General features: G+C 53.9%; 1 protein-coding gene across 2 annotated transcripts; it reads left to right on the forward strand.

Moving 5' to 3' along the window:
- Positions 1–312: 312 nt before the first annotated feature.
- Positions 313–16,915, forward strand: arrdc2 (arrestin domain containing 2). 2 transcript variants are annotated; one of them, XM_028816679.2, is made up of 8 exons: positions 313–815; positions 12,976–13,048; positions 13,318–13,465; positions 14,040–14,142; positions 14,239–14,495; positions 14,576–14,738; positions 14,820–14,974; positions 15,954–16,915. In XM_028816679.2, exons 1-8 carry the CDS (start codon positions 560–562, stop codon positions 16,005–16,007), a joined length of 1,209 nt encoding a protein of 402 aa, XP_028672512.1. In that variant the 5' UTR covers positions 313–559; the 3' UTR covers positions 16,008–16,915. The 2 variants fall into 2 exon arrangements, with proteins under 2 accessions (XP_028672512.1, XP_028672511.1); XM_028816678.2 differs by lacking the exon at positions 313–815 and adding an exon at positions 12,299–12,634.
- The last annotated feature ends 5,493 nt before the right edge of the window (positions 16,916–22,408 follow it).

Here is a 22,408-nt window from a genome sequence, read left to right on the forward strand (position 1 = left end):
GCCAATAAAAGAAACGCGTGACTGGCGACACGACGAGCGCCTGCCGCTTTTCTATCGTCGTTGCCTTTCCGCTTCCTGACCCTCCGTCCCTCGGTGGCCCTCCGTCTACTGCCGAACGTAACTCGCCAAGTGTTGGGACGTGACGAGCAGCTTTCACTGTCTGCGCATGCGTTTTTCTCTCAATTGGTGCGCATGCGCGACGTGGGTGCACTACAGGCGCGAAGGACAGGAGTTGACACGAAGAGCTCGATTGTCCCACGATACGCCTTTCTGAAACATTGGAAACTTGATTTTTAACAAAAATGCTTTTGTCAGAACACTTCATAAAGCAGGATGGACTGTCAGAATGTCGGCGTGAGGCGCTGGGAGCGCCAGTGGGGTGGGCGTGGCCCTCCCTCTAATCTCACAGTGGCAGGCGGCTGGGCGGGCGAACAGACGTGACTGGGCGGCGAGTCGCGCACTTCCTAAAACACGAGCGGCGCGACTCCCCTTCCTGCATTCGGAGAGGTTCGCGTCCAGTGGTGTTGTCGGGCACAGCAAGAAGAAAAGCACTGCCACAATGTTCCAAAGTATCCGCAGCTTCACCGTGCACCTGGACGGCGGCGATGACGCGGTGTTTCGGCGCGGGGAGCCGCTGACCGGCGAGGTGGTGCTGGAGCTGGCCCGTCCAATCAGGGTGAGGTCCTTATCCGTGACAGTGCGAGGAGATGCCACGGTGCACTGGCTGGAGAACCGCAGCGTGGGCATGAACATCGTCTACAACGACTACTCGGACAGCGACAACTACTTCAAGAAGAGGCGCCACCTGATTCGAGGTTAGTGCCCTCCGCTCCTGGGCCGCTAAACCGCACGGGTGTTAGGAGGCAATGCAGCTCACACTGGGCACCTAGACGGGTGACTGTGCTGTAGATGTCACCCAGACCGATGTAGCCAGCCACCAGTGATGATCGTACTTTAATGTGACAGCCCTCCTGGGTTGCGTCCATCCATTTGTTCATCCCTGAACCGACGCTAGCGCACATTCCTAGGCAGTGTGGTGTGAAAGTGCTAATTTACAGAGGACAGAGAGATGAGCGGTGACCGTGCGCCGTAAAGCACCGAGGTGTCCTGTCCAACAGTGACATCTTACAGAGGGACACCAGGGAGTGCCCAGGGGGCTGAGGGAGACCACGGCAGAGGCGCACGAGTTGCATTTACTCATTTGCTAGGCCATTTATTCGTTTATTTCGAATGTTTCTTTTTTTAAACGGTTTTCTTGTGACATCTGCTCAAGTACTTTGTGCGACATTCTTTGTGTGAACGCGTGCGACAGAAACAAATGTTGATCGCTTGTAGCAGTCTGTCAGAAGGCGCTAGAAAACAAGGCCTGCCTGGCTCTTTAGGGACCCCAGCGGTGCTCTGCAGGGCATGCGGTTAGTCGCACGTATATCATAGAAGGAAAAGCGGGAGCTGGGTGGTTGGCACATGTGGGGCACGTCATGATGAAGGGGGGACTGGGCTCGTAAAGATCAACGATGCTTCAGTTTTGGGGCTAAAGCCTCGGAAACCAACCCCGCTAACGACGCCAGCGGTCAGTCCAGAGGGTCTCTCCTAACAAAGCTGCATGCAGACACCCGACCGTGCCACCCGGTGCTGTGCGTGTCACCAAGTGTCGCCTGTTAGCGAGAGCGAGTGCGACTCCCACTTGGCCGTACGATCATCAGATTTTATTGTGCTGGCTTCGTAAAGTACACGGGTCAGACCGGTTTGTGTTTTCCCCAAGGTGGCATTTTATTCACGGCTGGGGGGTCCCCCTGGTACAACTGGTAGCGCGGGGCTGGGCTCGACTCCACTCGTCGGCGGAGCTTGCAGAACAGGCCAGTCCGTTTTTTTAAAAAATGCTCTTTTGGTCGCCTAGCAACGCGTGCCCTGGACGGCCTCATTGGCTGATCGCGAGCCCGCACCTGTCAGCTCGTCAGGCTGCCCGTCCGGTGCCCACTTTCCGCCTTGTGTCTCTTTCGGTCTGACGCTTTTCTCCGTTCTTTTCTTGTCGTTTTTTACTTTCGATTCTCCGGTGAGTCTCCGAGGTCCGCTCTGCGCTATTCATGTTTTGATTGTCATTTCGTGTCACGCACTGGTGATGTGTAAGTCGCTTTGGATTAATTCTAAGTCCTGAGAACCCCAGCTCTGAATTCTGGGGACCTGCTAGGGGCTTGTGGACTGGGCTTGGAGGAGCCCGGTGGCGTGGAGGTGCAGCGCTGGACAGCAAACGACCACCTCCGTCTGGCAACGCTTTGGGGGCAGCGGCTGAGGCTTTGACTGGCAAGCACAAGGCTACCAGTTCAAGCAGCCCTCACTCTCCTGGTGGCTTTATGCCCGTCCGCCTTGTCTGCTTTCGTTCGTGTTTGCCCGCCTGTGTCCGGTGGAGTAGTTAAAGGTAGTCCTGCTGAATGCCACTACAGCTCTACAGTATATAGCGCCTTTCCTGAAGGGTGACCTTTGGGCAGAAGCCTGTTTATCTGTGAATGACCTCCACATGACTTGTGGTCAGTACGGGCCCCCACTGATGTGTCCACAGCACTTGAAAGGCGCTATACAGTGTTAAGTCTAATGACGTCACCTCCAGTGTGTACACCAGGCTGCTTATCCAGGAATGCCATGTGTAACGCTGAGTGCCCGGCAGCTCCTTGTCCAGCGAGAGGAGTTTGGCCCGTCCAGCTTTGGCATCCCTCCAGCATGGCACAGATGCCACACTTTTGAGAGTTTGCTCTGTGTATTCAAAAAGTTGTTGACAAGTCTGCGGCGGGCTACGTGACAGCCCCCTGATCTAATCTAGACGCACAGATGACTGGCACGTACGGTGGTCCTCTATCAGGCGCACCACAGCGCTTGTGTGAAGGGAGGCGCTATGCGAAGCCACTAGAGGGTCACGTCGGCACGTTTGTCACTTGTCATCAGACTCTGCCGTTGACTTGCATTTTGGCCGTGCCAACTGAGTTGGACGACTGGCCGTCTCATACCCGCCTTCTTATGCCCCTCTGCTTTCTCTCTCTCCTCATTCTGTTCTGCTCAGTGGAAACTGCTGGCACCTTGCTGGTTAACTGGCATTGTTGCCACTGTGTTGGACTTAAGCGCCTCTTCATCTGCCGTCTTGTCAGTCAGTCATTGTCCAGCCCGCTATATCCTAACACAGGGTCACGGGGGTCTGCTGGAGCCAATCCCAGCCAGCACAGGGCGCAAGGCAGGAAACAAACCCTGGGCAGGGCGCCAGCCCACCTCAGGGCACACACACCCACACACCAAGCACACACGTTCTAACCTGCATGTCTTTGGACTGTGGGAGGAAATCCACACAGACACGGGGAGAACATGCAGACTCCACACACCCGGGAAGTGAACCCAGACGGATCTCCTCTACCACTGCGCCACCGTGCCACCCCTGCCGTCTTGTGCTCATGTAAAATATCTAAAAAGAGGCAGTGGTGGGTATTCTGCAGGACAGGTGAGCCTGGGTGTGGGTTTGAGTGACCAGCAGTGTGAGGGTGGAGGTCCTCATGTCCTCTAAAGTGTCACCGTCTAGTGGTGACAGGCCTGCCTGCTGCTCCCCCCCTCTACAGATCTGGCAGTGGTCTTCATACTGGCACAGATGTGCGCCTGACACCTGCCTTTGTAACAGGAATCCCCTCTCAATGTCCTCAAATCACTCTTTGACCAGGACCACCGGACCGTCTATCCTGGCTCACCTGACGGTCTCCGTGTCCCATCAAGCCAGGGAGACCTGATCCGGAGTGTGACGTCACTTTGGTTTTTACCTCTCTTGTAACTTTCACTTTCTCTTTCATATGAAAATGTGCTACAAAAAGAAAATGGATCTGGTGATGGGGTCCGCACCTTTAGGGCACCAGTAGGTGGAGTCATCAGTAAATGCCCCCCCCAACTTCACCTTCTGCCCATCTTAAATGGGTCAACTTGCCATTTTTGTCCATTCAGTCGCCCATAATGACAACGTGAAAGTAGGTGTTCAGAAATTCAGAATCAAAGTCACAAATCTCCCATTCCAGTAAGTTTTAAGCGCCGTCCAAATGGGGGTCTTCTTGGCGCATCTCTACAAGCTTGGCATACTTGGATTTGGCTGCTAATCCCATTCTTCCCGGCAGATCCTTTCAAATTCTGGTAGATTAGATGGGACGGCCATCTCCCGGTCTCTCCACACGTCTTCAATATGCTCTTTGGCAGAGCCACTCCACTCGGACACTTGTCCCCATGCCACTCAGTGCTGTCTTGGCCGCATGCTTTGGGCCATTGGACTGGTGCTGTGCACTCTAGACAAGGTGTTCTCCCTGCCACCACAATGGAGGTGACATCAGGTCCTTGGAGTTCTGCTCAAAGACTTCTATTTTTTGTCACATCAGACCAGAGAATCGTTTCCCTGTGCCCTGAGTGTCCTTTAAGTGCCATCTTAAGTCTTTCACTCAAGAGCAGCTTCCATCTTTGCCACTTTAGCGTAAGCACCTGACTGATGGAGTTCAGCTGAGATGGTGGACCTCATATCTCAGCAGAGGACTTCTGAAGGTCCCTTAGAGTGACCATTGGGTCCTTGTCCGGTTACTCAGTTACTCTAGGAAGAGCCCTGGTGGTCCCAAACGTCTTCCACTTCACAGTTGTTGAGACCACTTGGGGGGACTCTTGCCGCACCACAATTTGACAGTGGAGGTCTACAGAGAGATCCTTGGACTTGACGCTTTGGGTTTTGTGAATTGTGGGACCCTCTATGCGAGTGTTGGATCAGAAGTAGAATATCGACTTGTGTACTGATGCCAGGTGTCGGACCCCAGTACCAAGTAGCGCACAACTCTATTGGCCAGCCTCCCTGACGACTCCCGATCGCGTCCAAGGGTCTTCTTTCACTTGGTGACGTCTACGAGGCGACCGGGCAGGCGTCATGGCGAGTGTCGAGGGATCAGGGTGCCAGGGGGGTTGAGCTGACGTTTGCTTCTGGTCCTGACAATCCTAAAATGCCAGTGCTGTGCCATTCTGGCACGTGGGCTTTACGGCGGCCCCCCGTCTACACACAGGTACAGGGGTGTCTTTCTATTCCATTAGCTCCTGTCAAGTTCTAGAAACATCTAAAGGAGAAGGGAAGGGTCCGAATACGTCCTGTCTGGTCACAAATCGTCACTTTGTCCCCACCAAGTGTGCAGGGAGTGTTGGGGTCTCGGTGCTTTACAGCTCCACTCACCCTAATCTGGTGTTTATCTAGAAGTTTCTTTTTTGTTTTCTTTGCTGCTGCTTTCCTCTTTCCGGGCTGTTGACCCCTGCGGTGCTCAGGTGTGTGTGGGGGTCCCACTTTGATGATGATGATGATGATGATGATGATGATTTCTGTGATGGACGCACCTGCACATTTCACTTTTTGGGCTGCCACCCTCCTCACTGGTCACCTCCATGACATTTAGCACTTTGCCCGCTGGGCACACGCTGGCCATTTATCGAGCTTCCTTTTCGTTTTGGTTGAGTGTTTCATGTTGAGATCCTGCCCTCCTCTGGCTGTACTTTGCCTTTCTTGTCACTGGTGCGGGCCCTCCAGCGTCACCGTCATCGTCCCGCGGCTCCACTTGTGTGGACAGGCCTGGCACATTGATGCCTGTGGCCACATGTCACACTAGATGGGCATCAACAACATTTATTTCTAGAGGACATCTTCATACAAACGACGCGACTCAAAGTTCTTCACAAGATGAAGTGAAATGGAAGTTAATATAAAACAGAAACAGGTAGGAAACAAAGGAAAAGGTGACATCAGGTGGCCAGGAGGACAGAAAAAACAAACAAAAGAAAACTCCAGTTAGGCCGGAGAACAGAACCAAATGGGCAGCGGTGCCAAGGCATCGAGATGCTAAACCCACATGAAGTCTACCTGGCGATGCCAGCCTCATGACGCGACAGAAAAGCAGAAGGGCAGACACAGAAAAAGAAATCCATCAGATGACTCCTGCCTGGAAGAATGAGAAGGTTTAATGACGAGGGACACATTCACCACTGTCACCGCTGCAGACGGACCCCCACATAGACAGACAGGTTGATTTGTGATTATTATTTATTACAAATCAATACACAGAAAGGCGAGGTGCGCTCCAACACGTGGCGTCAGGCAGACCGACACCCCACTGCTCCCCTCGGCCCGCAGCCTCTGACTCTCAGATTGTCTCACCCTGTAAGTGAACTCTGATACTTAGCTTGACGAGAGGAGTCGCAAAATCAACTGGAAAGTTCTAGCAAATTCTAGAAAAAAACAACCCGATGTAAAGCCGTGAGGTGGTGAAAAGCGGACAGACAGGCGGACAGACGTTGGATTTCTTACAGAGAGAGACTGGGCCTTGTGATTGTGCAGTTGAGCACACAGCGAGTCCGGCTGCTCTTCACGCCTGCACTTCGTCACCAAACAGTGGCAGTGTGACGTCTGTGACGTCTGACCAACACCTTAACGACATTCCAGAAGATTCTTCCAGTGAATGGCAGTTGAGCCCCTCGGACTGATAGAGACGCGCCTCCTGTGCCGTTTCAGGTCAAGTCGGACCCTCGTGCTTCACACTTCCTCCTGGTTTTTTTGGTTGCTGTGCTGCTCCACACTTTTGGCCCCACTGAGTGCAGACACCGTAGGGTCCTGGGGGTGCAGGTCCTCTTCATGCCCCCCCCCATTTGTGCCCCTGGGTCCACTCCGGAGGCCTTTTATTTACAACTGTGTGGCATCCAGAAGCAGTTGGCACCCCCCTCAAAAGTAAAAGTGCCAAAGTGGCTCTGCAGGGCATCCGACCCTCTGTTGGTTTATCTCTGAGCACCGATCTGTGACGTCCCCCTGGCGTCCTGTTTTTTAAAGACCCTCGCTGCCCTTTGAGGTTTTCCTGATCTGTCACATCCTGCCAGGTCGCCTACCGGACTTTAAAGGCGCTTTGGCTCTTCGTCAAGTGGTGGCTCTCCAAGTACGACTTAGGAGTTGTTAAGAGTGCCACGTGGTAGGGGGTCTGACACATCGAGCCTGCCCGCCACCAGCTGTCCCTCTCTGCAACGGCGTATGACAGCCAGGATAACTGAGCCACCTGTCAGCAGGGAAACAACTGGACCAGGACCTCCGACTTTCCAGGGGTCCCACTTTGTGTGAATTTCAGTGGGAAAATACACAGTGCACACCAAAAAACAAAAGCCATCCAGAAGTGTGCGGAGAGGTGTACACAAATGTCACTTTAGAAATCTCCTTTAAATGTCCTGCCCGGAAACACCATACATGGGCTATGCTAATGAGCCTCATGCATATGCAATCACAACGGATGTGCGCTTCGCTTGGGGCTCGTCGGGCCACTCAAAGTTGTGACTGCGCGTCACATGTGAGTGCAACACAAAGTCACCCAGAATTGGCGTCTGAAGTGTAGCTGGGCAGGTGGCACCTGATGGGCGACCAGGACTGGGTAGAGCCCACCCGCCCAGCTTTGATGAGTGAGAGTGACAGTTGTCATTTTAGGGCTGACTGCGTCACTGAAATAAAAAATAAATAAATGAAGAAGTAAAGAAATAAACACCCAAAGAAACAAGCAGCCAAAGCAAACCCCATGGCACTCGCAGTTACTGACGTCCAAATGTCACGTAATGTCACACGTCACAATCCATCTGACGTTCCTCCACATGCACTGGAGCAGAGGGTGTGCAGAAATCCGTTTGCCCAAATCTGAGGGGGCAGAGCAGGTCAGCCGAGGGGGGGGGGGGGGGGCACTGGGTAGGCGATTTTGTGCTTGAGCCCCCTGTGACAGTCCCAGCTGACATTGATCCTCCATTGATGGATTAAAGGCCAGAAGTCCACGTGACCGTCATCATCATCATCAAGTCCTTCCATGAGAACCCTGAGTACCATGAGGACTGACTGAGGTCATTGATGTGAGGGGGCTGGTCAGGTGGTCTCGTGGCCTCGGACCCCCTGCAGATTTTATTTTTCCTCCAGCCGTCTGGAGTATTTTTTCTTTTTTGTTTTTTCTGTCCTCCCTGGCCATCGGACGTTACTCTTATTACTCTTATGTTAATTAGTGTTCCCATATTGTAATTTTTATTTATTTTGTCTTTGTTCTCTTTCTTCATCATGTAAAGCACTTTGAGCTCATCATTTGTATGAAAATGTGCGACAGAAATAAATGTTGTTGTTGTTGTTGCAAGCCCCCTCTCTGAAGTGCATTCCTGGCTGTGCCCGCCTCTTCCTGTGGCGCAGGGCCCGGTTCAAAGTAAACAAGTTCTGAACAATCGCCAAGCACAAAAGACACTGCAGGCGTGAGCACAAACTCGTGAGCCACAGATGGGTCTTAACGTGGGGGGGTCTGGTGGGCGATGGAGTGGGGAGTGTAAAGAGATGCCTGAATGCCAAGTGCTCTGGACTGGCATCAGAACTACAAGTGCTCTGGTACGGCCCGGGTCAGGCCTGGTCACCCATTATTGAAACTTTTTGCTGTTTTTTTTTTAATACTTTATAATATTGTCGGGCGGCATGGTGGCGCAGTGGGTAGCGCTGCTGCCTCGCAGTTGGGAGATCTGGGGACCTGGGTTCGCTTCCCGGGTCCTCCCTGCGTGGAGTTTGCATGTTCTCCCCGTGTCTGCGTGGGTTTCCTCCCACAGTCCAAAGACATGCAGGTTAGGTGGATTGGCGATTCTAAATTGGCCCTGGTGTGTGCTTGGTGTGTGGGTGTGTTTGTGTGTGTCCTGCGGTGGGTTGGCACCCTGCCCGGGATTGGTTCCTGCCTTGTGCCCTGTGTTGGCTGGGATTGGCTCCAGCAGACCCCCGTGACCCTGTGTTCGGATTCAGCGGGTTGGAAAATGGATGGATAATGTTGTTGATTATTTTTTGATTTGTCATCTATTTGTTTAAAACTCGTTTATATTAATATGGATTCTTGATGGTTATGTGCCCTTCGCAGCTTAATAAAAGGATAAGTGACCGTGTCTCCATCCGCTCTGCAACGTCTCTGTCATTCCAACAGAGGGTGCATCACAAACAGTTTTAGTAATAAAATACACTGCACTTGTCATTCCAACAGATGGCGCATCACAAATATTAACACTGCTTTAACAAATCCCATACCAAACAGCATATAACAGAGACATGTGCATTGCGTTTGTCATTCCAACAGGTGGAGCATCACAAACACTTTCAGTAATGCCTGTTACTACTACAATTGTTTGTGGTGCACCATCTGTTGGAATGACAACTGTGATGCACTACAAAACATATTCCAACAGATGGCGGTGAGGCGCCAGTGTTAGCACGGAGGTCCACGTTGATCGGTTAGATCTTAACCCGTCTCAGAGGGGCAGCACAGCAAGTGCACCCCCACCCACCTATACACCCACAGAGAGCAGAGGCGGAGCCCTCTGACCCTGCAGCTATAGGCCCCACCCCCAGTGCTATTTAAGAGCCCGCCCAGCGGTCCGTTCCAAGGCTGCTATGACGTGAACTTCAACTCGTGTCTCATTTTCAATTCTGTCGTGTTTAAAAGAATTAGGATTGGGGGCTGCAGACCGGCTTGTCTTGCTTTCGTATCTTTTTGACTCCACTTTTCTCTTTGTTTCTTTTTTTGACTATTTTGTTGTTAATAAATCTTTCAAATTGTTGCTGCTTCGGGGCCAGGGGTTTTCCGATGGGTCCTCCCCTCCCTTGCTCGTCTTGAGTTTTGTACCGAGACGCCGTTTGGCCGCCACTCTCTTTAAACTCTCTGCCGTTCCGCTCAGTTGGTACTGTAAGTAATTGTAATGATGGCGGAGACACCACAGGGGATCTTCACTTCTTCAATGTGATTGAGACTTCAGCTGCAGGTCACAGAGGTTTGGTCCAAAGTGATGAACTTTCAGCTCTGCACTGGTCGACCCCTGATGTGGTGACCCTACAGGCCACACCCCTAGCAACCACATCAAGATGGCAGCACCCATCGTTACTAACGTGGCATCCGAAAAGGTGCAAAACAAAAGTCATCTGCAGTCAAGGAAGGAGCGCAGAAAGGACGACACACCCCAGCAATGACCTGTGGAGCTCCAGAAGAAATGAAGACGGAGATCCGACAAAGACCTTCACGTGCCGCGTCTCACCTAATAGAGAAACACGAGACGCGCACCGAAACAAAACTCCATCAGAACGGAACACAACCCCCCGAAGCCGAACCCTCCTGACATCGGAAAAACACACAAAGGGGCGCCAAGACAAGTGGAGTGGCATCGGGCCCTAGCGAAGCGTCACGACCGCCATCTTGAGGATGATGGAAAGCCGGGCAGACGTATTGGGCACCTGAAACAAAGACCACCGAGAAGAACCAGTCAAAGCGGCTCCCCCCGACCTGCCGTCGCTGCCTCTGCCTAAAGGCTCCACAAGGTGGGCACATCAGCCGCCATGAAACACTCACTAGTGGGTCACCCCAAGAAAACACGCGTCACGCCGGGGGCCACTGGCATTTGTAGAGAGGTGACGCCATTACAGGCGACTAAAGGCTTTGATAAAGTGCACCTCGGATTCTGTGGGTGGGCAGTGTGGCGTAGTGGGGGGGGGGGCGCTTTGCTGGTCTCCATTTGGGCTGTCCTGGCACTCGGTGGGCAGAGTTTTTGTGTTGCTGTGTTTCGGAGGTGGCAGTGACAGTTCTGAGATGAGGCCCACTCCTGTCCTGTCCTGTGTCTTTTGTCACCACCCACCGCACGTCCAGTGTACCTGGAAGGGGGTCTCGCTTTGACTTGCCCTTCTTCCTGTTGTCTTGGAGACTCGAGGCGTTTGTCAGATAAACAGCCCACTGAGAGCCATTCAGAGACAAAATGTTGTTGCTTTGGACTTCGAGCCCTGAGGCTGTGGGTTCAAATCCCACCACTGACCCTGAGCGACTCACCTCACCTGCCTGTGCTCCCCCAATACGAAGAGAACTGATTGTGTGTCGGTGTGCCGAGTCCCCCTGGCTAAAGATAATAATACGTTGGGACCATCTGGACGAGGACAGGCCACTCAGCTCACCGGCCCTGTCCACGTAACTCCTCTAAAGTGACATCAAGTCGAGTTCTGAAGGACCCTAATAGAATTCTAATAAAGTAATACATTCTTCAGCGCTCTCCGTCTCACTCCATGATAGAACAACACAGAACATGAAGGACCTGCCAGATGGTCCACCAAAACTGTCTCTGCTTGAATCTGTCCTCTCAGTGATGTATGACACCTCAAAGAAGAAGGCACACAATCTGAAAATGGAGAATGACGTGGCACCCTGGCACAGCTCCCTTCTGGCTTGTGTGCCCAGGCGAGCTCGAGTGACCCGGTCCGACCCGCAGCGAGGCCTAAGTGAAGCTGGCACTCAGTTTCTAGGAGCGATTAAACATACCAAACCATAAGGAGACATTTCCAGAGCGGAGTATGAAGTGTGTGTGTGTGTGTGTGTGTTCACGTGCTCTTATTAGTGAGAATCTGACCGTCGACACGTAAACGGCTCTCAGTTCGCACCAAGTATTTCATATTTTAACTGTGGCTTGAACCTTTCCAGTCATATTATTATTATTATTATTAAATTGGATTTTATTTGTTATAAAGAGCCAAGCTTGACCACAAAACGAGCCAATCGCACGAGAAACACGACAATCCGTGAAGCCCATTCGACTGCTGAGAGACAGACCCCGTCTTCAACGGGGCCCCCTACACGGTGCCAGGTCTTTCCCTGAGCTGGGTGAGGTGATCGGCCACCGGGTGGCGCCCGCGCTCCTTTTCGGGACGAGTGCTCCAAGTAAACATGTTTTCGACTTAAGGAACGAGGAAGTGCTCGTTGGTGGAGCTCCGTGTTCTCCTGTTGCTGTCTTTTTTTTTGTTGTTGTTATTAAATCCCCCGAGGCGGCGATAAGCCGGCTGATAAATGTGCTATTTGCACAAGCCGGGCGCTGCGCCCCACATTCGGAGCGTGCCGAGGCGGGTTGGCCAGTTCAGTTTACTGGGTTACTGCTGTCCCTGTTTATCGTGTGCCGTGTGTGTGTGATGTCCCCATGTGTCCCTTTCTTCTTATAGTCCCTCGATGCTTCTCAAGTCCAGTCTGACAAGTTCAAGGCACGGTTTGTCTCTTGCGCACGCGCACTGGACTTGTTTTGCTCGCTTCTCTGCTCATCAACGAGCCCCACCAAAGCATCTCGAGCTCCTCGGCGATTGGCTGTACAGGCCCCGTGCCATCATTCCGTGGTCTGCGATTGGTCAAGAGTTTTGTTGCCACGCCTACCATTCGAAGGTGTTAAAGGCGCCCGCACTGGTGGCTGACTTAGACGAGAGAGCCCAGCGGCGGCCACAAGAAGTTTGAGTTGGGATAGCAAAAGGCAACCGAGCGCTTCCACTGACAAAACAGCATGTTGTTCGAGCAGCTGAAGAAGTTCCGCATCGTCCTAGAGAGCTCCGAGGACGGCACCCCGCCGGTGTTCAGCAGCGGAGACGTGCTCTCCGGCCGGGTCTTACTGGAGCTGAGCAGAACTTCCCGGGTCACGTCCCTGAAACTGCACGCCGTGGGCTACGCGAAGGTCCACTGGACCGAGTCCCGCAGCGCCGGCTCCAGCTCGGCGTACACCCAGAACTACAGCGACGAGGTGGACTTTCTGAACCACCGGGAGACGCTGCTACAAGCAGGTAAGACCGGGCTGGGCTCGGTTGGGTTCGCCGTGTGCCCCGAGACCCCGGCGGTTGGCTGACGAGACGAGAAAAGCAGGCGAGCCGCGTGTGAACTCGCCGAGTCCTTTCGTTCGCCTCGTCAAGTCCGGTCGGGCGCCTTTCGGGAGTCTCGGCGGCTCTTGAGGTTCCTCCCTGGCTTTAGTGCTGACTTGGCGTTTCGTCCGAGCCGACCTCCTTATCTTTGCCTTGTGATTCTCGACCGTCTTCCTTGTGGACTTGGAGCCCGTGCGGCCGTCGAAGTGAAGCGGTGGTCCGGACTCGAAATTGACGGCTCGACGCTTTTTCTTTTTCTTTTTCAGAGGACAATAATGAGCCCAAAGTGCTGCAGGCAGGGAGACACGAGTTCCCCTTCAGCTTCCAGCTGCCAGAAGAGTAAGTAACTGGACAAGAGTGAGTGGGAGAGGGAGTGGGACTGTCACCCCCAGTCCGCTTGAATGACCTGAACACTGACTGATGGGCAATGAGGAAGAGGAGGATGAGGATGATTGGATATTGAATGGATGTGTCAAGGATTTGGGATATGAATGACTGTACTGAAGCAGAACTAACGTGAGGACTGGGGTTGCCATCTTTGTGTAGATAGCATTGAGGTCACTTTAAGGGTCACTTTATGTTGTGGTTTTGTTTTTATTTTCCTGCAGCACCCTGGTGACTTCCTTTGAAGGCAAACATGGAAGCATCCGGTATGCAGTGAAGGTGAAACTGCATCGGCCCTGGTGTACCGTGAAAAAGATCAAACAAGAATTTACTGTAATCGAGCCAATCGATATCAACACCCCGGCACTGCTGGTAAGAGCCCCCCGTGTTCAGTGTCGTGTGTGTGCCCCCCGTGTTCAGTGTCAGTCTGTCCGAGTTTGTGTTGTCTGCGTGTGTCGTACACAAAAACAGGCCATTCAGCCCAACAAGCTCGCCAGTCTGAGTTTGGGGGGGGGGGTGAGTCCTGCAAGTCCTGCTGGCCCCCACACTGCTCAGTCACTTATTCCATAAGTCTGTGGTGAAGAGAAACGTCTGTCTCTGCGTCCTGATGAAGTCATTTTAACACCACGTGCTTTAAAGTGGTCAGACGTGACCAGCATGTGCCCAAGTGGCTGAGACTGGTCAGCGTTTTCAGTTTAAGTGGCCGTCCCCCTCCTGGTTCCTGTTTTAGTTCTTTATCACCCGTCTTGCCCATTCTCAGGGTTATCCGTTCTATTGAGCTCTAACCCTGTCCCAGACTTACTCCTGCCCTGTGCCCCCCGCTCTCTGGGATCGGCTCCTGTGGTCCGTGGGGAACGGATGAACCCCCGGATGCTGTGCCCGCCCTTTATTGTGTGCATCCCAGAGTCCTCAACAAACAAGTGTGATGTTTTCTTTATTTTGTTAGGCACCCCAGGCTGGCGCCAAAGAGAAGATGGCACGTCTACTGTACCGCAATATTGGACAGGTGTCTTTGACTGCTAAGATTGACAGGAAAGGCTACACTCCAGGTAGGAGGCAGAACCCCGGAAGATGACGCCAGCGGCCCCCCCGTTCAGATGTGAACCTTGAATTGACCCCCCTGTGTGCCTTTCTTGCATTTTCAGGTGAAATGATCCCCATCTTTGCCGAATTTTACAACTCCACCTACCGCAGTGTTGTCCCCAAGGCTTTCATTACCCAGACACAGACTTTTATTGCCCGGGGGACAATGAAGCAGAAGAAGTCTGTGGTGGCCACCTTGAATGGTGACACCATCGGTGCCAAAAAGCGAGATACCTGGCACGGCCGGGCAATCAAAATCCCTCCAGTGGGCCCGTCCATTCTGCAGTGTCGCATTATCAGGGTGGAGTACAACCTGCGGGTGAGTAACTGCGTCGCTGAGGGTCTCGGGTGGACTGTGGGGCACAGGATGGCATTTGACATTGCATTGTGGTTTTGCAGGTGTGTGTTCATGTTCCTGGCACATCCAAACTTTCTCTGGAGCTGCCTCTGGTAATTGGCACTATCCCCCTTCACCCCTTTGGGAGCCGGACCTCCAGTGTCAGTAGTCAGTACAGCGTCAACCTGGAGTGGCTCCGCATGGCCATCCCCGAGCAGCCTGAGCGTAAGTTTGCAGCTCAATGTCCTGTAATTAGAAACTTGGGGGTCTTTTGTGCCCCTAACATTTGTGTTGGGGTCTTTGCAGCTCCACCAGATTACAGCGCCATTGTGTCGGATGAAGAGGCGGAGCAGCACATGACCCCCCCTCAGGCCGAGGAAGACATCACCGGGGTCCTGGAGCGACCCTACTTCGCTTATGTGCAAGAATTCCGGTATCGGCCTCCCCCCGTCTACTCAGAGGTAAGAGGCCAGTCGAGACCCCCAGCCACCTTCACGAGCCCGGGCTTGTCTTGTACCGATGACCAGCTGATTATTGGCCCCCTTTGGATATTCACCCCCCCCCCCCAGGTGCTCCCCTTTTGCGAGTAATAAAGTGAAGCTTACAAGGTGGTCTGCTTCTCCCCCCCGCAGACCTGGACAGTCCGTATTGGGAAGGTGACCCACTTGTCACCTCCTGCCGTCACCCATCAGATTGCTGCGGTGCAGGAAGTGAGGTCAGCAGATGGCTGATACAGAATTGCACGAGTGTGCAGCACGCGGGCACAGGATTGACTTCACCCCAGTAAACAACGTGCTGGCTAGAGTGGCGCTGAGCTCATCCATGTGACTGTGCCCAGCGTTTTAATGTTTGTCAGACCTGAAGCCACAAGCGGCACGATGTCACAAAACCAAAGGCTGCGGTTTTTTGGTTTCTATTTTGAATCCTGGTAGTTGGCCAATGCCAACTTATTCACCCACTTACTTGGCACTTTGTTTATCGTGATGCCATGTTGCATGTTTGGACATGCAGGTTAGAAGGAAAGTCACTGCACTCTGTACCCATAATGGGGGGGGGGGCTGCTAGTGTTAGTGTTCGAGTGGGCACTGCAGGGTGTGTAAGAAAGTGGGATGTCAGAGTGGCACGGCTCCTGTACCAGCCCTGCAGATTTAATTATTCCAATGTTTAAAACCATACAGAGAGACCCTCCCGTCACCCTTGAAGCCCCCCAGATCTCTTGTGTGTGCCCCTTGTGATGACAGCCATCCAAAGAAAGCTCCGGCCTGTCGGGGGTCCCTCACCTCCTGTTTTTATGAGGCGGCCTAAGACCCCTCACCCTTTTGAAATATGAAGGGACCGCCTATGGGGTTCAGCTGGCAGACCCCTTCTTGTAGCACTTGGATGGCCCACCCTGTGCAGACCCCCCCCAGTGATGTACTCTTCTCTTTTCTTCGTTGGCAGGTTGACCCCAACCCTCAGGGCTCCGCTATCAGACGCCGCTGCATGACCTGCTGAGCGCCCAGTCGGAGGCTGCGGGTAGCGGCGCCAGTCAGACCTTCTTTCTTTGAAGAAAGGTGCACTTGTGTACCCACTTGAACTCGGATGCAGGGGCGGACGTCCTGTGTGGGCACAGGCAATGCCCCCTGTGCTGTGACTGAAGCAGACTGCTAGACGCTTCTGCGATTCTGTCCTTTAAAAGTTGGTAGTTGAACCGACAATTTGCCAAATGAAACCTGGGAGTGGAGGACGAGAGGAGAAAGCCATGCCAGGGCGGGTGCAATGCAGCACTTGGTCTTCACAACTTGCCTTCCCCCGCCAGGGTGCCTGGCGTCTTCGGCCGAGGGTGGCACATCCCTGGTGGTGTATCCTGTTTCTTTTTGAAACTCTGGTGCTGTGGGACAGCAGGAATTTTGCCATGGGGACGGGTGGCTGTTCTTGGTGATGGCACCACTTTGGTCTTTACCTCAAGTGCCAATTATAGGGCTACACTTGCTTCAGGGATCCTGTGCCAGCTTAACAGTTGTCATTGTAGGCAGTGGCACAATTCACTGTGGTGCCTACACAATGCATGAAGTGCAGCAGGCTTTGGAGAAGAGGGCATTGCCAGGCTGCTGTGCAGGATCTGGGTGCCAGTCTGTTCCTGGTTTCTCCCAGGGGTGATGCCCTAATTTCAGTGCCACCATGTCGGAGGGCTTGTGGATCTTTGCATTTCTTGAGGTGCCTTTCACTTGACACATTCCAGCTTGTTGGCGGTCGGGCTGTGATTGGGAGCCCCTCAGGGTGGCACGCAGCTCGGACTCCATGCCTTATTTATGTTCTTTACATGAACGGATGGAGAAAATGAACACCAAAGGACTCGTTGTTGTTGTTGTTTGTGGTTTTTGTCTTTTTGTAAACATTTTTAATAAAGCCAAAGATCAGTGTGCCCGCTTCTGTGTCTGTGTGTGGTGCAGGTGCCCTTTTGCCAGGTGTGATTCACTCCTCACATTCACCCATGTTCTCTGCTCCACGTTTGGTTTCAAATGGTAGAAGGGGAACCTGCAGTTGGTACGATGGCACAGGGGTGACCACCCACTGATGGGCGCAGGCAGAGAAGGCCCCTCAGTTGGCTCTCCCTTACCCTCAAAGAATCTGCAGAGCATAGCTTGGCCTTTTGGGGGCGCAGTGTTTAGCTGCAGGTTGGCACTCCTGTTCCTTTTACATGGGCTTCTCATGTATGGGTGTGCCATTTGATGGACTGGCATTGGTCTGCCTTGTGGCCCATTCTGCCCCGGGTTTGAAAACATATGGAGAGTCAAACAAGTACCTGCTGAAAGTGTGGATTGGCCCTGGTGACTGAGGGGTATCCGACACACTTGGCTGTGCCCTGCTACTCTGCCCGTGCCCACTGTCCCACGTGTCTTGGCCACCTTAGATGGCCTTGTCCTCCATTAGCCCTGCGCACATCACCACACATGCCTTGTGACGAGACTTCTAGTGACGTTGGGGACGGCGAGGCCCTGCCCCCGGTGTGAGGCGCTGTGCTGGCCCTTATCGGGCTGTGCCTTGAAGCTAAGAATAGAGTGGCACAAGAAAAACAAGCTGGCGCTGGGCGGCTTCTGAGAACTTGGCTGGCTGGAGGACCAGGTGTCTGCCTTTCTGGAAGGAGCTGGACGGGGTGCCGTGGTAAACAGTCGGCTAATGAAGGCCGTGCCAGCTGTCGAGGGGCACCATACTCTGAGATACCAGAGCGGATGTTGGCACGAGGCCACACGCACCGGCCGGGCCCTGACCCTGTCACCTGCCACCGTCTCTTGTTTACAAGACTCTGTGCTCCGCTGGGTGGTCCTCTGAACTGGAATGCTTAAGCCCCCTTTATAGACCCCCAAGATCAAGTGCCATACGGTGAAGCCTGGCACTTGGGCATCACTCGCCCATCGCAGCCTGGTGCTGGTGACTTTAGCCTGCTGTGTGTATGTGTGCCCCGTCATAGACTGGCATTGTGTGAGCTCTGCAAATGTCTGGATGGACTGATTGACTGGCCAGGGGCAGGGGGGCCTGAGGTGGGCATAAGTTGAAATTGGGCATACAGCTTTGTGGAGACCCTCTGACCAGTGATGAGGTGGCTCCGTCCACTTTATGAGGTGCCACATCCACGGCTGGTCATCTTCACAGGTCCCCCTGCTTTGAGCCAGCAGCCCATTAATTGTGGTGAAAGGCGCTGTATGGAGGACAGTAACCTCTGCCTACCAATGGCTCCCCGCGCCCACAAGGCTTTCTATATAGCGCCTTCTCCGGCACAAGCTTCTCTTTGTTCACAGAGTCCAGCGGGTGTGGGCGGCTGCCATTAAAAACAAGCCAAGCAGGAATGTGGCACTCGGAGGACATGAGTGTCACGTACAAGGACTTGGGTGGCACCCCCTTTGGCCGCTGCTGCTGCACGGTGACTGACAAGGTCAGGGCAGGTGCCATGCCGGAGTCATTCATTGCAGGCGAGGCTTGAACTGGCAGCCTTGGGCATGAGGGTTCAGCGCTTGACGTCACCGAGCCAGAGGGTCTCCTGTCACGTGACCTCCCCAATTTGGGGCAACTGGGCAGCAAGACAGGAAGCCCCCCATGGGACACCAGTCGTCATCCAAGGTGGTCAGTTTAGAGTCGTCCGTTAACCAAAGTGCCTAAAGACACAGGCGAGCCACCGTGCTGTCCCCTCTGCAATTAGAACACGTGACACGGGGGCCACTCCGACCGCATGACAGGACAGCACCGGACCGTCCGCTCCCGCTTTGGCGTTCGTGTTAATTGTGAGGGTGGGAGCCGTGAGAGGCGCGTCAGGATCGCTATGAAAGGCGCTATACTAAGGCTGCCCGACCGGTGCCATCGCTCCTTAGGCCGTGCGTGTGACGCGATCCCTTGTTTGTCGCCTTGTGTCCCTCAGCCCCGCCCCCACATCTTTATAGCGCCGTATTCGTGCTCTGAAAGTCAGGAGACAAAAACCAAAACGAAACGCCAGCGAAACCGCCGCGGGCCCCGAGTGTTTGCTGATGATCCGCAGTTGCGTAACGGCGGCCGTCTGAGTCATCCCGGCGGGGACGGGGCATCCCGCACGCGCGCGCGCGCGCTCCCGCCTTGTGTAACTTGTTGACTCGTCTTGCGCGCCGCCGCCGCTGGCCTCCTTCCCAGAATTGCGCGAAGCTTCCTGGAAAGGACAGCCGCACCTCTCGTGTGGTCCCCCGAAAGGGTCTTTGGCGACACGCCGGTCCCCTGCGGAGAACTTGCGAAGGAAGAGGAGGAGGCCGAAAATAAAATGGGCGCACTGGACAAACAACAGGTGCGTCCCGCTAAATGTGTGTGCGGCTCAGGACAGACCCCGCGACCCTCATTACTGGACTGAGCCGGACCACCACCCCATGCCATGGGAAGGATGGCAAAAGTAATGGGGGGGGTCATGTTGGCTTTATATGGCGCCTTTCCGGGAAACTGGAAATGACTGCCATTAGTGGATGCAGGTAACGGGGTCATGCTGGGATTATATAGCGCCTTTCCGTGGACCGCCGTGACAGGCTGGTGGTCCTCAGCCCACTGATACTCGCCTCAAGCTCAGTGCCAAGTGTGCCAAGAAACACCAAAGCGCACGCCCTGCTCTGGCATGTCTGGGCATTCTGGGCAAAGGCGGTGGCATTGAAGGGGCTCCCCAGCGTGACAGCAACTTCTGTGTGCCTTTGGGGTCTCTAATGCTGAATGGCTTTACTTGTTTTAACTTTTAAACTGTCCTTCTTTCTGAGGACTATATAGCGCCTTTTCATTACTGTGCCCACACGCATTGGCCTGTTTTGGGCACCCGCTGCTGCTGTTTTCCTGAATTTACAGACGACCCTGGGCGGACCGCCTGGCGGAGCTTTGAGAAGACACAACAGGCGATAAAAAGCAGCAGACGGGGAGAGAGAGCGAGCGAGACCCCCTCCAGTGGCCAGTGGCGGGGGCTTTGGGGCATCTGTCAAATGGGGAGGTGGGCATGAAGTTGGCAGCACAGTCTCCCCGATGGCCTTGATATGGCGTCTTGTGGGCTGCACCATCATGCCTGCTACGCTCTTCTATATAGCGCCTTGTAGGTTACAGTATAAGACCTTATATCCCTCCACTTCTATTTGGCTGGCATCTTATTGGCACCTTGCCAATCCCTGTCCCTCAGCAGGTTATCCTTTCAAACTGGCAGTGTGGCTGCTGGGCCGGACGTCATGCCCATGCAGGTTCAAACAAGTTGTCATTCTGCCCATGCAGAGGGTGCTATTTGTCACCAAAGGCGCTTTATAAAACAGCTTAGACGTGCAGTCATGTGGTTTGTGACACTACACTCTGACCGGTGACAATCGCTCAATGACACAAGCGGGCACCGAGTGAGGCCGTCACAGAGCCACCTCCTCCCAGGAGACATCTTGCCACCTGAGTGCCCTGCACAGGAGCCAACAGCCTGATGGGCATCAAGGGCCCCAACAAAACTGTTCCACCCACCCAGGCTGCCCTGAATGAGGACCAGCTCTGTTATGGAGTGCAAGGCGCTACATGAGAGAAAGTTGAGAGCTGTGACTCTCTCGTCCTTGTCCTCAGCTAGCATGACACCATGAAGGAGTCCAAGTCATCTGAATGGCCTCACTAACCCTCAGAGTCGTGAAACCACCAGGTCAACCACTGTGCCAGGCAGCAGTAACCAGAAAGTGCAATGAAAGCCCCTGAAGTTGATGGCATGATAAGCCACCTCCACTGCGGACTCAGGTGACTGCCAGGCACATGTGACGATGAGGACGGTCACTTCCAGTGCCAGCAAGCGCCAGTCTAACACAGAAGAAAGTGCCCAGTGGAAGGCGCTCTACAGAGACTTGGAGTCACCGGTGTCACCGCTCACACACAAGGGTCAGAGGGTGGGGACACAAAGTGACACAGAGGTTACACAGGGGGGATGGGTGCTGGATCCTCTGCAGGTGCCATGCCAGCGAGTGAATGTCTGGATTCTCAAACTGCCACCCCGCACAGTCATAGAGACCACCGACCTGCCGACACGTGACACACTGCCTAGGCGGACCCCCATAAGAAGTGACGGATGTCGTGACAAGTCGAGGGGGATGTGATCGGGTTCACAGGCACCTCGAAGCCCCTTCTGCTCACCATGTTGGTGGTCTGTTGAGGCCAAGTGCAGAGGGAGCCCCCAATAGTGTAAACCCCAGGTCCATGCCAACATCCACTCCCTGAGGCCCATGCCAGCCCCCCATGTCCCCCCATGTCTCTTGGACTGCAGTTGTTTTAACTGGCATCCCCGGGGTGCCCGGTCCGGTGCCCTGCACACAAAGCCCCACATGACCACCATTTCTTGACTGCACTGAGGGGTCGGTGGGTTTTCTTCGGGAAGCTTCCAGCCCCTCGCTGGTGACGTGCCAGGCTGGGCGAGGTGTGCACGGCGGCGCTGATTCAGGGTATTTTTAGCTTGTTTTTTAAGGATCACGTAACCTGCCCGGGTTAAAATTGGCAGCCTGACGGCCCTCTAAGGACGCGTGTCAAGCCCCCGTAATGCTGACTAATGTGCAGACCCTCTTGCTGAGCAGGACTGGCCAGTCAGGACCGGTCAGGACCGGTGGGGCATGTGCCCGGGAGGCTGAAAGATTGGGGGGTCCTTGGAGCGAAGGGGGTCACTCGCCGTTCATTAGACTGGCAGGACATGGCATGCAGCGGGACACTGGCGCGTTCATTAAAGCGGGTGGTACAGAGAGAGTCTTTATAGAGTGCCACATCAGACAGACCCTCCATGCTGACCTCTAGAGACAACTACCTAACTGTACTTTCTGTGTGCCAGGGTGGCACATGATGCTGGCATTAATAGTGATGGCACTTACAGGGTGAAGAGGGCCACGCAAAACAGAGCCCACAGCCTGCAGCCATGGCATGGAGACCAGTGCCAAGGCTACAGGAAGCAGCTGACAGTGTGTAGGTGAAAGGTCGAGGTGCCTGCCAACCCGACACAAAAAGATGGCAGACTGGCAGTCACAGACTGAGTTCCAGTTCAGTTGGCATGTGGCCAGTGACCTCCATTAAGGTCACTAAAGGACCTGATGTGCAATGCCAAGCAGTTTGTGGGCATTGAGCCACATGAGGGCCTAAATGACCAAAACTGAATGGGCAGACACAGGTGGCAAATTATAGGTGGATTTACACCTCTAGGGGGTGCTTGCAGGACGAAACCCGCTGAACACATAAAGGGACTGGGGGGCATGAAGGGCATCAGTGAGGCTTCAGCCGGGCATTTGCCTGCCAGTGGGATTCAGGATTCACACTGAAAGTTGGGGTCCAAACTCTCAGACTGGCAGGGACACAAATTGATGACACAGACCAACGCAGTCAGTCAGATGGGCACACGAAGGGCACAGAGCACTCTTGGGAAATAGACAAAG

Source organism: Erpetoichthys calabaricus, chromosome 12, assembly GCF_900747795.2.
Source record: "Erpetoichthys calabaricus chromosome 12, fErpCal1.3, whole genome shotgun sequence".
Taxonomy (NCBI): Eukaryota; Metazoa; Chordata; class Cladistia; order Polypteriformes; family Polypteridae; genus Erpetoichthys; species Erpetoichthys calabaricus.

What these genes read in the sequence shown, in the direction of transcription:
- arrdc2 (XM_028816678.2), top strand. Translation starts at nt 12,361, where the DNA reads ATGTTGTTCGAGCAGCTGAAGAAGTTCCGCATCGTCCTAGAGAGCTCC. An exon ending in GGAGACGCTGCTACAAGCAG is followed by an intron (nt 12,635 to 12,975) that starts GTAAGACCGGGC and finishes TTTCTTTTTCAG; the next exon opens with AGGACAATAATGAGCCCAAA. An exon ending in CAGGAAAGGCTACACTCCAG is followed by an intron (nt 14,143 to 14,238) that starts GTAGGAGGCAGA and finishes TTGCATTTTCAG; the next exon opens with GTGAAATGATCCCCATCTTT.